This window comes from Pterocles gutturalis, unplaced genomic scaffold (genome assembly GCF_000699245.1).
Source record: "Pterocles gutturalis isolate BGI_N339 unplaced genomic scaffold, ASM69924v1 scaffold8330, whole genome shotgun sequence".
Classification (NCBI taxonomy): domain Eukaryota; kingdom Metazoa; phylum Chordata; class Aves; order Pterocliformes; family Pteroclidae; genus Pterocles; species Pterocles gutturalis.
In genome coordinates this window covers 32,565-48,520 of record NW_010143646.1, presented here as the reverse complement: position 1 = coordinate 48,520, position 15,956 = coordinate 32,565, and the positions used below count along the sequence as shown (strand labels likewise).

At 36.5% G+C, this 15,956-nt stretch overlaps 1 protein-coding gene across 1 annotated transcript in view; it reads right to left on the bottom strand.

Moving 5' to 3' along the window:
• Positions 1–15,956, bottom strand: part of TOX3 (TOX high mobility group box family member 3) — a 54,410-nt gene that overhangs the window by 26,888 nt on the left and 11,566 nt on the right. The window contains exon 2 of the mRNA XM_010084821.1: positions 435–533. Within this exon, the coding sequence (XP_010083123.1) occupies positions 435–533 (99 nt within the window). The remainder of the gene's footprint in view (positions 1–434; positions 534–15,956) is intronic.

The following is a 15,956-nucleotide window of genomic DNA, read 5'->3' as shown; positions in this document are numbered from 1 at the left end:
TTTCGTGTTTCTGTCACCAGGCACAGTGCACACGGCAAAACGAGAGTATCAAATGAGAGAAAAGCCCCTGTGCTGTCCTACAACACCCTGCCACACCACTGCTGCTAAACCCACACTAAGAATTCTTCACTTAACTCCCTTTTTGGAGTTCTGCAAAGCAAATTGTTTCAGGAAGGCTTTGTTTTATCCTGGCACATCTTGGTGGACCTGCCCCCCTCCCCTCCAAAACCACAACAGCAACCACCACCACCAGCAGCACAAGCTCTGCAACAAGCGCATGAGGACGGGTAACCACGCAACTGCACAGATCGTTCTTTCCAAGCAAGAAACCCTGTTGCGCTTTCAGAGCAGCTGAGCCTGTCCTGAGAGGAAAACCACTTTGCTCCAGCTCAATTCACCATTGCAGGTGGTTTTAGCAGAGAAATGTTTCAGACCCTGATCCTCTCCAGCTCCGGCACCATCCTAGAGCAGCGGTGGGGCCAGAGCGATCCTTTCAAGAAAGGCTCTTTCACTGAAAACTCCAAAATCCATTTCTGAAAATAAGACCAAAAGTTAAAAAGAGGGTAAATAACAGAAGAGGAAGAACCATAATGATAGAGGATGAAAACATGAAAGATGGATACAAAGAACTGGAGCCTCATGTACCTGATGAATTGTCTGACTGACACAATAGGACATCAACAAAATTAGAAGACAGTCATGGGGAGGAAGGAATAAGAGATGAGAATCCTCATTCTGAAGTATGAAATTCCATTTGTGTACTTAACATGCTGAATCTTTCGACCTGTAACACATGTTAAGCAACAGAGGCCTCAACACAATATGTAGGCTGCCTCGTAGCTATTAAAACGCTGTTATCCCCAGCTATGCAGATACTCACGTAATGTCATCCATTTTTAAGAGCGCAGATGTCACCCATTTTTGGAGATTAAAAAATTCAAATAAAGTTGCACATTCAACTTACTGTTTCTGGCACATAAGGATGTGTGCGCGTGGATTTGTTGCACAAAGATGTTGTACTTCAGCTCAACAGTGAGATCAACAGGACAGATTTTTTTCATGACAGTTAGTGGTAAACTAAGAAGGATTTACAAGAAAAACTCAAACGGTTCCAATAGAGCTGTTCTTTCTACAGTAACAAAAAAAATGAAATAATGTTTTCAAATGCTACCTAAGCACATAGGTACAATAGGCAATTATAGCTCCAACAATGGATAAGGGGGAAGAAACCCTGTTTAAAACAGGAAGAAATCCTGTTTTAATGAGCTTAGCATCCGAGGGGCTCCACTGCCTCAAAATGGAAACACAGCTGATTTCCTACCTTGAAGAGTAAAATTCTGTACTGTTTTGATCTACAAGTATTCCTTGCAGCGCAGCTATTGCTGTTCTGATTTCCAAGTGTTTTTCTTCCTTTTTGTTTTATTAGAATAAAACAAAGGGGAAAGTGACAACATAATTTTCCATTTTATTAAGACTGTGGAAGCAAATGATGTAACAAGGACTGTCAACATTAAAAGTTGCAAGTACATATCCTTAGGTTCACTCTGTTCTTGGGCTACAATATTTAAGACCCTGTTGTGTATGTCAGAATCTGGCATATTTAAACTTTTGTTAGTATGGATCATAACTAATATTATTTGAATTTATTTTTTGTTTCTGAATTAGAAATCCATTCAAGGCACACAACAACTTTCAGTGAGCATTTCTAAGATTAAACTTATTATCTTATGGCACCTATAACAACAAAAGAAAATAAAATGGTTATTATCTTAAGGACCTAAACAATTCAAAAAACAAATTAAGCTTAGAGTGAAATAAGAACTGGGTTAGAATCCTCTTCTGAACAGTTAGTCTGCGAATGTAATTACTGAAGAAACTACAGCTAATCAGCTGTGAATTGTATCCATTAATTAGTATTTGCCCTGGAGAAATGAGAAAAATCAGTAACAATGTTAACACTGCAATGCACTGATGAGTACTGAAACACAGGGCCCTCAGCATTTAGTCAAGCAGGTGGCTCCAATGGTCCAAGTAATTTAAAAAGCTCTCACCTGAAGTGCAGAGCTGGAATTACAAAGCACTTCTTGCATATCTTTGTATCTATATAAGGCTATAATTAATGGCTTTTAATTTAGAAACACTTTGTGATCAGCTGGGAACAGTTATAAATCATTCTAAATAGAACAAGGGCTTCTTGTCTATTTTAGTCAAATAATTTGGCAAAGATGTTTTTTGTGAAATGACTCTTGTTGCAGTCAACATTTTTCTCCATTTATTTTCTAAAGGATCCCTTGCTCAGAGTGCTCATAAACATCTCGGAGCATTCCTATAGCTGACAGCAGGCATTCATATTAAAGGTGAGATCCAGCACTTTGCTCTGCGCAGGTCTGCTTCTGTGGGGACCCACCTGAGGGATCTCCCTGGGGCAGAGAGTAAGATGGAGCACCCAGGCCAGCTACCTTTTTTTTACATGCTGGCGTTGGGATGCTTTGCAAGTTACTTAGCCATAACAATCAGCATGGCTTTGCATAAAGCTTTGCATCTCAAGATCTCAGAGAACCCTCACTTTGTAACTACAAAAGAATAAAATCTTTTCAGCTTCCTTTGGCAACACACTCCATCAGCCCGTTTTGACAGAAACAGTTTTAAGTTTGCCCTTCTGCAATGTCATCCAAACCAGTGGCAGAATATTTTCACAAACTACTAATTCTTTCCTTTGATTTCAGGAGTTCAGCAAATCCCATTGTAAGTTCTGACAGATATATTAAGCACGAGTACCACAACTTACTGCCACAGCAAACCAATGGAAACCATACACCTATGCCGATTTCATGAAATGGCTTGCAAACAAACGAAACCTCTTCTGAACCTGTTGTGAATCACAGCTTCCATTCTTCATGCAAATCATTGCATTAAAACTATGACAGTTCAGTCCTCTACTCGTTTAGGTTGCAAGGGACCTTGACTCTTGGCCCTACTGAAATCCGTTAAGAACCAACGTGAAGGCTGTAATGAGAGACTGGATGCTTGCTTACTAATACCTTGTCTAAAGAATATCAAGAAAATTTATTATTTCTAAAACAGCTTGTTGAAGCTCCCCTCTTAGCTTTGACTGCCACTCCTGAAGCCCAACATTTAGCCTTTTTATCTTTGCTAGGAAGGGTGCATATTTGCCATGTTATGGGAAAATCCATGCCCTCTGTTCCTTCCCCAACACATGCCCTAATGAAGACCAAAGCAACTCCTGTCCAGGCTTGGGTATATAAAAATGGTATCACTGCCCCACTTCTACAAACTGCACATGTTCATAGACCAAACCTCCTAGGCCAGAGGTTATGAAACCTGTTTGCAAATCGAGGGATATCCATTTGGGATCAGCACAGCACAATGCTACTTGGGTTTTCACGTTACCCTCTGCACTCACCAGAGCTTAGAAATTGTTTTGTTATGAAAAACCTGAGGGTAATTAATTCATGTGAATCAAGGAATGGTTGTTTTAAGAAAGAAGTCTGATATGATGAACTTCATAGAAAATCTTGGCAGTTGGGGATACAAATCAGTAATTAAATGTCCACAGAGTCTGAATTCCTACTGAAAAAACCTTCAGAAAATCTCAAAATGTTAAATAATGGTTACTATCTGGGCTCTTCTTTTGCAACAGTGATGAGTCAAGAGCCACACCAAGAAATAAAACAAGCAAAAGAGAAATTTACACCACAAAACCATTGTATCCAAAAAAAAGCACAAAAAGTGAAGCCTAGTAACTAATTTTGAAGTTGTTGTGGACAAACAGAATAACATTTTGAACCTATAAAAGTTAATGGGAATTTTGCTAATTATTTTAATGGAGAAATTATTTTACTTACAATATTCAGTCATTAGTATTTACTTCAACTTTCTACATTTCTGTCTTTAAAATCAGCTCAATTGTGGTGCAACTGAAAGACATTAAAACTCACATCCACTCTTCATTTCCAAAAAAGCGCAAATACAGAAACACATAAGTAACTTAAAACCAGACACAGAGGAGCCCAGACTTTTATCTGAGCATCTCAATGGAACAAAAATGAATTTTTATATGACTAGTGGTTTTATGCCCAACAGTAAAATTAGATCCATCAGGCAAATACATTAGATTTTTCTAAATTATTCTTTTTATAATAATGCTGCTTAATTTAATAGTGCAACCACAAGAAAGAAGAAACCATTGGAAGAGTTATTGTTCCAGCACAGACCACCACCAAAACCATGGAATGCGAATAAATGTCCCAAATGAAAAATTCAAACAAAATATATCCAGAACAGGAATGAAACATATTTTATCATCTTTTCATAACTAATCTAGAGACTTACATTTTGCTTAAAAGGAATGATTGCAATTATGTACTCAAAGACTACATATCTGAGAATAAAAAAATAATTAATAGAATGATTATAATATCCACTCCCCCTCCTCTTTTTCTTGTTAAAGAAAGCCCTATCCCAACACTATTGCTCAACAGAATTCAGACTTAGTTATCATGACATTAACAGTCCTTTCATAATTATTAATATTTTGTCAAAATACACATCTGAAGTTTCTCGGGATAATATCTTCAGTCAAAATTCTCACTGGCTTGATGCTGAACTACAGCCTGCAGAACTAGCTCTATGTTAGTTCTGTCACAGCACTGCATGTCTGCTTGTTTATGTATTTTAGATAGCTACATATCCAAATTCTACCATTTCTGAGACCAATGTATTGCTTATGCAAAATGGCAGCCTCAACTGATCACACTTCCAGTATTTCTGCAATAAAATTAAAAGCCATATTTTTAAAATATGGCCATTAATAAAATAATTCTTTTATGGTGTGAGCATGCTCATATATTTATATAGAATATCTACTTGCATAAATACATATTATGGCAAGGATCTCACTTCTATCTTCATATTTGGCAAATTAATTCCTCTGAGGTTACACTATCCTTATGAGTAAAAAAGAAAGATAATGATCCCAAAAGATGTAATTACAGACCAAAACTAAATTACTTTGCAGGTCTAAGTACTGTATCTTAATAATTTCACCGAAGAATATCTTCACTGCATTTGGGCAGATTTGATTTTGCTGCCTGACCAATAATTACAGCTCTGGCAAATACAATGTCTGATAAGGACATCAATTAAGAATGAGCATTGTGTTATTTAAAAAAAAAAAAAAATTCATCATGTTCACAGCCTGTCTGATTGAATGAAATGCCAAATTAAATTAATGGAGATTGCTAAGTCTAGCTGGCTGGTGGGGAACCATGCAGAAAGTGGGACAGCAGAGACAATAAACTGTCTGTAATTAAAAGATGAGAAGCTGGACTAATGCTACTTCAGCCTGATTACTCCAAACAAAACAATATACACCAAAATTATTCTGGCAGCAGAAGTAGATGGGAGTGGGAGGAGGGTTGGGAGAGGAGGCTTGCCTTTTTTTTTTTTTTTTTTTAATAGTATCAACTATCACCATCTATGAACAGCAGTGTCCTCACCAGATGTATTCAATTAAATATTGTTTTTATCTCATCAGAAAACACAATTTATTTTCTCAATGAACGTAAAAATAACAGAGAAGAATTCTCCAATCATTTCTGTTCTAGATGGATATCCCGCTAATCTCTGTAGGGGCTTTACTTTTAAGTATGATGTGTTCATAGCAGGAGCAGAGTGTTCTTTTATGGAAGAGCAAGTCCTTCATGACAGTTTCAATACTTCAGAAACAGTAGGTGGTATTCATATTATTTTATAAAATACAAGTATTCCATTTCATTCTGGCTACTAGAAACAATGAGGCAGATTTGAGTAGCTGGTTCACGGATACAATACCATTGAAGTTGTTAGGGATTTATATTGTTATAAGTGAATGAAGCATCTTTTACAACCTGATTTTTAAAACCTTGTAAATAAAGGAGTAATTTTCTCTCATAATGCATGCAAAACGGTATCCTAAATTTTGGCGCTGCATAGCTACCTGTAGAAATTTCTGTAGTCCTCTGGCAGGGTGCTAACATTCTGGAAAAAAATAACACAAACTGCCAGTTGCAAGAAGTATTATTTACTGTAGACAACAGGCAGCTCTCGGAGTTTAAGTACTGAGTCACTGAGTTTATAGGAGATGGAGAGGTGGACCAGACACAGCCAAAAGGCCTTCCACTGGGGTCAGCCTTTGACTAAACGTCGACAAGCAGACAATGTATCCCAGCTACACTAAAGAACAAACCACAATGTGTGTGCACAGTGTATGGATACACGCCCAGAGACAATGCCTTTGTCAGCAAAAGATACAGTTTTTGAAGAATTTCATGAAGTACTGGATCTCTATTCAACATGTATTACACATGCCAAGTTTATACTTGAACATTTCCTTTCATGTTCTTACAGCACATTTATGATTGGTGATTATTATATGATAACACAACAGAAATCAGCTTTCTGAGACAGATTACAGTGCTATTTTTGTTTTCAGCAGATATCTTCTGGAAGTGGGTTCATTTCCTGCTAGGTTCTGCCTACAAATTCTCTAGGCAAGATCTTTGTGTACATGAGAAAAACTACCTGGAAAGTCTTAGTAACTTCAGCCACCAGAACTTACTACTCGACAGTTATTTCCCTCCATTTCTTCCACATCAGGATTCTCTAACACATCGTATCAGGACCCTACAATAACCAGGAGAAATTGCAGGCCCCGTTGAAAACAAAAGGAGTTCCTATAGGGGATTTCACACCAGAAAGCTTAATTTGCTTAAAAACAAGCTCATCACTGATGAGCAACTAGCCAACAACAGGTAGGAGCACAAAATGTTAAAACAAATGTATCTAAGCACCCAGTTTTGCAGTTGCATCCCCAATGCTGAATTTTAGGCAAACAAATAATCTTATTAGTGGTTCATTAATTATTGAATCTGTACATGAGTGTCTGTACAATCACACATTTGACAGTCTGTTGATATTTAAAATCTTAAAAGCCTTTAATTCAGGGCACCATTTAGATTCCAATTTTTGAGTCTTAAACATCTGCCACACTAATTGTTATACACGTTTATATAGGTGTGTCTATGCATGTATATATGTATACACACACATTCTCTAGTCTTTAGGGCCAAAAAAATCTCAGTGGGATAAAATAATTGCGCAAGATCCCAAAGAAAAATAGACACTTATATTTTATTCATATATCCTCAAATCTCTATCCGACACACTGTTTGCAGATACTACAGATTCCAAAGTTTTAGGAACGCCATTAGAATGAAAATATTTGAAGTTACTTTAAAAGCTTTCAACTAGCAAATAAAAACTTCAACAGTAACAATAAAAAGCACTGACTTAATCGCTCTAATTCCAGACAAACTCTTTAATATGAACTCCTTCAGTGAATTTCATGGCCAAAAGCAGTAACTGAATGAAATTTTGCCAAGAGTGATACTGCGCAAGTCTTAGGAAGTGTCATGAAAGGAATATTTAATAGTCTCATGTTAAACATTTTCAGATCTCTTAAGGACACAGTCTATAAAAGTTTTTATATACAAGAAGTAACTGTATGAATACACACAGTATTATTATCATGTTGACTGACAGTCAAGGCAATTCAATATACACCAGATTTTTAATACTACTTATTCCATATTTGAATGCATAACTATTAGAAGTTGGTCCAAAGTGCAGCCCTGGTCACAATATTTATAGAAGATTAAGGTGTTATAAAATTAGTCTGAATCTTGGAAGCTCTCTCCAAGACAAATATACCAAACGTTTTGCTGTCACTTGTTCAAAGAGATTCAATTTACCATTTTGGCTCTTTGTAGACAAGAATGTATTTTTCCATTTTGACCACCTTGGGTTAAAAGGTAGTAAAATGGAGATTCAAACACGGATTCCGGGTATACTTCTGCATACATCTACATAAACTAAGACTAGTTTTCCTCTGTAGAAGTCTAATACAAATATCAAGCTTAGACCAACCCACTAAGTTTCACATAAGAGACTCTACAAGACCTACAGATGTTACCTCAAAGATTTCTGAAGTACATTCACCATCATCACATCCTGTTGTTGCCTGAAGCTTAAAATATGGGGAGAGACCAAATGTTAAGATAAACACACTCAGTAATAAAGCCAAGGAGAGGTCACTGTAGTTTAAGTAGTTGTTTTAAAATATATTAATATTTAAATAATGTTTTCTTTCTTAGCTTTTTAACCTAGAAGTGTTTGCAGTGATGAACTATGAAATTATTTTCATGATCACTCTCATGAGCATGTACTTGCTGCTGGAAAAAAACAGATTAGACATAAATGCCATGGAAGGAATATATTGCTAAAATGTAAAAAGAACTTACTTATATGGCTAGGTCTCTTGGTTATATATATTTCTCTACAACTTTGCAGCAATTTAGATTCCACATGAGAAAGGTCTTATCAAACATGCAGCTTCACAGCATCCATTCAATGTATGTATTTTACAAGTTGCATTTATCTAAACAGCTCACATTACATAAGATCTGATTTTTATGACATCAGAGAACAGATGACAGTTAAATAATGTCTTTTTCCACAACAGCTCTGAAGAACTTAAGCAAGAGCAAAGCACAATTGCCCTTCCACGGCCCTGTGAGAGGGTGGGAATGTCTCTACTCTCCACAACATTTACCAAACGGACAATCAGCAGCCTCTCGGAATGGCCTCAACACGTACACGTGGCCCTGCAAAATAACTCTCAAGAAAGACCCCGAACCAATCTGTGGACCTGATTCTGGGGCTGCCCCTCCAATCTACCTTCCCATGTAACTCCAAGTTGCAGTAGGAGCACTGATGCCAGCACCCGGTGCCATGACTGGAGGCCGCTCACTGTATTCGAGTATCCTTTTGCCCCAACAGTTTATTTTTAACTGCGGTAAGGGATACCTAATAGGGTTTTTTTAAAGGGGGAAAAAAATGCATAAATACAGAACTGTTTTCACCATATGAATATTTCTGTTTCACCTTCCGCTTCAAGGCTTTAAGTTCATACAACCAAGGTGTTAATCATGTCTACCCCTCATATTTATTTTATATAAGCTGTCTAAGCATTGAATCTAAGCATTTCTTAACATAATGACAGCATTTTATTCTTAGAATCCCAAGAAATAGTTTTATATCACTATATTCAAGATTACTGTAACATTTTCACACACGAATTTAAAGTGATGTGATTATACTGCAATTGGGCTGTAAGTAGCTTTTCTTAGAATCTTATATCAAATTTCACTCACTCCAGCAAAAATCATAAATTCCATTCTAGACTGTGATTCAGCTCTACTACGCTATCAAATTATATCAAGTTTTAAATACAAAATTGATAGAGAAGGGGTGAAGCAGATGTAGACATTTTATAATAATCATAATGGAGGATTAGTCAAGACACTTGCAAGCTAAAATCAGTACACGCATGAAATCTTAAATATCTCAACTCTCAGTCAAGTTGATACTATGGGTTCCTGTAATTTTTTCTGAAATTATTTTCCACTTTAGAAATACTAATCATAATCAAATAGAAAAGCATTTTTTTCAAAGTCTATATTAACTGTAGTTCATTATATAGAAGGCTGTACAAAGTAAGTCACCTATTGCAAAGACAGTCTGGAGGATGTAACTCTGCTCTTATTACACACATGAGACTGAGAAACAAAAAGCCATCAGAAATACACCAACTCCAGTGCTAGAGCCCATGGTGGTTACCCTTGAGCAAGGCTCTAAGGTGCAGCATGCAATATGAATGCCCTTCTAGGTGGGAAGAACTGGAAAGCGCAGATGAGGCTCAAGGATTTCATATGCTAACCCTGTAAGAATAGGGGTTGTACAAGAAAGAGACTGACAGGCACAAGATTTGGGAATTTTCCTCAGGTGAACATGTTTTCCAACCTGGAAAAATTACATGTGTCAATACAATATAGATTATAGATGCATGTGGGAAACAGGTGTGCAACACATCACTTCCTCCTGTTTATCTTACATCAACCTTAAACCTGGAGGATTTCTCTGCTATTTTTAGTTGGGGTCAGATTTCAAATCCCACAGCAGGGAGGCCTCCAGAGAGTCTTCAGCAACAACTAACTTTATTTAAACATGCAAGATTGAATTGGATGCTCTGCAACAGCAGTGGAGAAGAATTAAGAGCGGAATAATCCCTCATGCTAGTTTGTATTCCTAATTTATGCCACTGAGACTAATCAGGTTTAATTTATCTATCTTTAGCTTCCCACTGTTTCATTGCAACCTAAAGGCACCGTTTTGGGCAGCAGCAACTCTATTTTGTAGGTGAGTAACCTACTTTAATTGCATTTTCATTCTTTACTACAGTCTAGCATTTTCTTCACTTAATTGGGTCACTGTATTTCTTCTTGTAAGTGGGCACAGAAATTACTTCTGATATTGATTGCAGCCCCTGAGGTTCTGCCAAGAGTTGAGGACACACAAAGGGTACACAGCAAATTCCATTTATGACAAGTGAAATGAGTGAAGCTTCAATCAAAACCTTCACTCCCAGTAATACAAAGAAAAAAAAAACAAAACAAAAAAAAAAACATGAAAACTCTAATGTTAAAATACTGATAATTTATAAGAAAAAACAGATTGCTCTGTTTATGATCTTACTTCAAATGCAACCTGAGCAATAGCCTCACAAAAATGCAGGGCTGGATATGTCTAGCACCATATGAAACCCAGGCATCTCAAGTCTTCAGGTGATCTTCAGCATTGATGGTTCAAAATACTAAAAACTAATTAGTGTTAGAACTAAGTGCATACTAAAAAGCACACCAGGCATCTCAGTAATGTAATTTCTCCTCATAATTTTCAGATGCCATAGAAAAAGAAGAAGTGGTTTTTAATATATGTCTAAATATGGTAATAAAGGCTCTCTTGAATTGTCAAGTATTACTCTTCATGTCTTGATGTAAGCAAGCCTGAGCTTTGATACATGCAAATTCTTGAGTTTCTTTTATTGAAGTATAAGAGACATCAGCTCCTAGTGGCATTTCTGCTGCCAAGCTGTTCCACAGCTCAGAACTCACCAACTCCTAATTTAGTGGACTGAGACAATTCAGTGTCTTACGCTATTCACACCAAAGATGTGCAGCAAGTTGAATTTAAAATAATCAGATTTAGCTTTAGGAGTAATTGAAACTAGATGTACAAATTATCTGTAAACTCTTCATGAACTTTCTTTGTCTGAGTGTTTAGAAACTACGCAAAATATTCCTAGGAATACCTATTAATTACAAGCCTGGTTAATAACTGGAGGTCAAATGGGAAAAGTCACAAGGTTATATTCATGTAGCACTCTTAAGTTTTCCTGATCAGCTGATGGTACGATGGTGATGTGAGCTCTACAAGAACATTTCTCTCAGGTGTCTCCAAGACAGTATTTTTGATACAGAAAACATTCTGATGGAAGCAAACAATACTTTGTACCATAACCGTGTGCTTCTGGCAGGCAGATGCCTGCTACAAAGCTGCAAACTACCACGAGTTCTCACTTTTTTATTTTATATCTTGAACTTTATAATTCCATACCACTTTTAGAACAGAAAATTGCTTTATCTGTTCACAGGAAGAACAAATCACGGGAAATCCATGAGGCTGGTTGCTTCACTCTGCAAAACTGGGGAGATTTTGCTCTACCATAAAATTTCTCAGCCATTTTTTGTACCTGAATTGGGACACCTGCACAGTGTTGGTGTGAACACAACGAAGAAAGCAGGAACAGAGGAAAAGCAGGTGATGTCCTGGCACCTCTTTTGCCACCAAAAGAGGGAAATACCAACCAAGGATGGGGGAAAAAACTAATTGGTCACAGTAAAAACTAACAGTATTATAAATCATGACTTTGTCTTCATTTGTATAAGCATCTAGAATCATTTCTGATAATATTTTATTGTCCAGTGACTTTTAGACTTAAAAAAAGCAAAAAGCCCAAAACCAATTCATATGTCATTTTTTCATATTTTGAAAAAAATGGACAGTTTGTAACAGTGAATACAAAATTACTTAATCTCATAATTCCAGACCACTAATAGTTCTAGAGAAAAAGGTCTTATTCCTTTGTCTCCCACACAATCTTGTGGTTTTGCCTTCCCAACAGTATGGAACAGCTGTCCATGTCCATGCCCAAATATATCCATGGGAAACTCTGGGTAATACACCCATGATGATCCTTCACACATCTCTGCAGGACATTCCTTACCACCATTGAAACCAGGACCAGGAGATGAGAAAACTGATGAAGGATTATTTGCCAGCACAAATCAGGCTGTACCATTTGGTTCAGTGGTGTGCTATATTCCAGTAACTGGAATATCATCTGTAGGCAAACTAGATACTACAAAAAAAAAATAAAAAGGCTACCAATTTTCATGTCAACATATATCATCTTCTGAGAGAAAAAAAAGGTTTCTGCCATGTTGTAATATTTAACCGTGCATGTGTGAAAAGGGGCTAAGGAGCGAGAGTGCACCTATTGATTACATTCCTTAGAGATGTATACACTAAATGCTTCATAAAAAGAATGCTAAATTGAAAGAATACCCAATCTCTGTAAATACGGCAAGTCTTACATTTCCTCTATAAACCGTTCACCATTCTCAAATGCAAATTCTCTTTCTACTGTGTTCACTCCTCCTACGTTTTGGTCCATAAACATAAATCTGGGGAAAGTAAGGTCCCCTTCTGGTCTCTTCATCCTCTCTGAAGCACAACCCATGCTGCTGGCTCAATAACCTCTTGTCTCCTTCAGAGATAGAGAAGGGTGTTCATTTTGTGAATATCACAGCGCTTCAACCTCATTAATGATTTTTTTTTTTTACTATCAGAATCTAAAAAAGGCAATTTCACACACACCCCCCACACACACCAGAAGTTCCCGGGTCATCTGAACAGTCTCATCAACATTTAGAATGAGCATCAACAGCAACGAAGGAGATTTACAGCATTTCCAGCTTCCATAAAAGGGGTATATGCAGGACTCCATTTCAGCTATCAGCAGCAGCAGGGACCAAATTAAAGGACACTCCAGTGACTTGAAATCACCACGTCAGCAGTGTCAGCCACGTCATTAAGTGACCTCAAGTTCCAGAGAAGATCTTGTTGTGCATCATGGTTCCAACCTCCACCCACTTCTTTGGTTAGCTATTCGCTCTATAATCCAGTATCCCTTTGCTTACTCTGATACAACTGTTTTTGAGGTCCCGTTGCAAAAATGAAACACTGAACTCATTAGGATTTGGGGAGCTAAATGCAATTAAACTTTCTTTTTCATCTGGGGCGGGAATGAAGAGCTGAAGAAGGAACTCCTCAAGCTCGCTATAATGACAAACCTGGCACATTAAGAAACCACACATTTATTTACCAATAGAAATGGTCAACTTTCCAGTAATCATCTTGCTGGCTACAGGGCACATTTTTGAGAAAGTCAGCTTTTACACAGAAGATGAATTATTAGTTAACTGGCCTGGAAGAGACATGTTGGACATTTGCAAATCTTACTCACTCATTGAAGTATGTCAGATATTCTGTACACAATTCACTCCCGACCAAGGAATAAAATGCATGCAACCTAATGGAAGCAGTGATGATTAAGATTTATATAACCAGCAGACAAATTATGCTTTGCTATCATGTACTACCAAGAAGCTTACGGGACAGATGCAGGATTAGTTCAGGACAAGGGAAATTATACACATAACAGTTAAAGCTTTAGAGAAGAGATCTGGCTTATATCAACTTGACACTTTAGATAAGAGACTGCATTATAACAGGTTATAGTTGCAAAAATAATTTTGATTGGCATATCATTTATTCTAACTACTGCTTGGAACCCACCCAGAATATGCAGCATACTATAAACTGCTAAGAAACATATCTGTGTATTGTTCAATATTTACAATGTGCTTTATTTGGTAAATATAAGACCTGGCAGAAAAATGAAGAGTATTAAAAATAGTTATGCTTAAAAAGAATCCCCTTTTCCCTATAAAAAGAAGTATTTCACTAACAGCAGTTTATAATTTTGTTCAAAAATATTCACAGGGAAGCTAAACAAACTTCCAATGGGGAAAATTTGATTGCTTTGTTCAGCTGCTCAAACAGATTTCTATCTCTACTTATTTGCATATTTCTGAATATTCTCTTTCAGGCCCACACCGGTTGTTTTAGCAAAATCAATTTTCTGTTGGACAAAAAAGTGAGATTTGGTCTAATGATTTTAAGCTTTTAAATAAACATGAACCGAATGGTGTAAAGAGCTCTCCTTTTAAGACAAGATCCTTGCTGTTTGGAAAGAAAAGAATTCTTTGCCTTCACAGATATCAATTGACAGCAACAGATTTTAACATGAAGAGAGAAAAAAACATACAAGTGTACAACAAAAAGTGCTGCAACCTAATTATGTAGCGACAACACAGACTGATGCTAAGTTTAATTTTTAAGGAACACTGTGTATACACGTCCATATACAAAACGAAAGAAACATTAAACTATAATAAAAAGGCTTTATTATTGATTTTCCAAAGCTCAAACAATACTTGTGTTTATGAAATTGTTTCCTCTGCGCCTGAAGAGAAGGATCGTTCTAAAATCCAACAGTTCTGCAGAATCCTTAGCAAATATCAACCAAATGCAATTTTTTTCTAGGTCTCTTCAGCTCTGCTAATAGTTATTGTTTGCACAACTGTAACTAAGTACATTACCAACTAGTTGTTCAATCTATATAAATTTGAAAAACACACATTGCCAAGGAGTGACTCATATATCAGTCTATTATATGCTACAGAGCTGACTGTATTAAACATTACAGCTGAAGAATAGAAGCTATATACAGAGCAGAGGTTATTGTCTAATTTAAATCTTGGCTCCCTTCCCAGAACTGTACAAGATTCCAATTTGTGGAAATGTTACTCTCTGTTACTGCCAGAAAGGCTACAGAAAATGGTATTGGGTGTCTTCCAGAAATATGTCTGCAAAATGCCAATCAACAAGTCACTAAAGATTAACAGTATGACTGTACCAAATTAATTTAAATTATAGAAACATATGGCTAGGATGTTTGCACTGCACTTAACACAACACCTGCTTCACAAACAGCTAAGTTCCTTTCCACAGTATAAAATAATATATGTCAAACACCTTGAACCTGATTCCTATAAATGGGGAAAAAAATCAGTTCATAAACATTAACCAGGGGTTACTGCTATTAGCTACAAGCCACCATTTTGTAATGGTTAGATCTCTTATTTAAAATTCTACACCAATTGAGTAGTCTTTTCCCATCCTAGAAAAAGTTATTAGCAATAACAGAAATGAAGGGAAAAAAAAAGGCAGAAACAAACAGATCTATATTCCATTTAAAAGATACAAAATTATAAGTTGATTTTGCTAAAATACTTCCAGTCCTACAACAGTCATTCAAATACAGTGGTGTTGTGTCTTCTCTCTATAGATATATAATGTATATATATAAGTTGATATTCTTAAGCAAAAGCCACTCCTCTAAGGCACTATTAGCTCATGAAAAGTTAAAGACTAACAACCACACACCAGAAGTCAAATATTTTATATTTCCTTGATACATTTTTTCCATTATTTTTATAAAACACCTTAATATATATGATGTCATCGAATAAAAAAATAGAAAAAAATCAGTGACAGCCTTAGAAATATTTATACGTTACTGTATGGCATACTTCAGCTGAAGAGGAAGGGAGCTGTTTTATGTTTCTCTCCACTGCTTTTCTATTATTGCCTAGCTAATGGAAATACATCAAACAAATGTTCTACAAGAGCAATAAATATTAAAGTTGACCTATCCATCTGGAAGAAATGAGAACAATACTGCTCACTTTTAGCCCAAATATGACACTGATAAATGAAGCCGTGAGATTCCATCACACTTTCAGCAACCT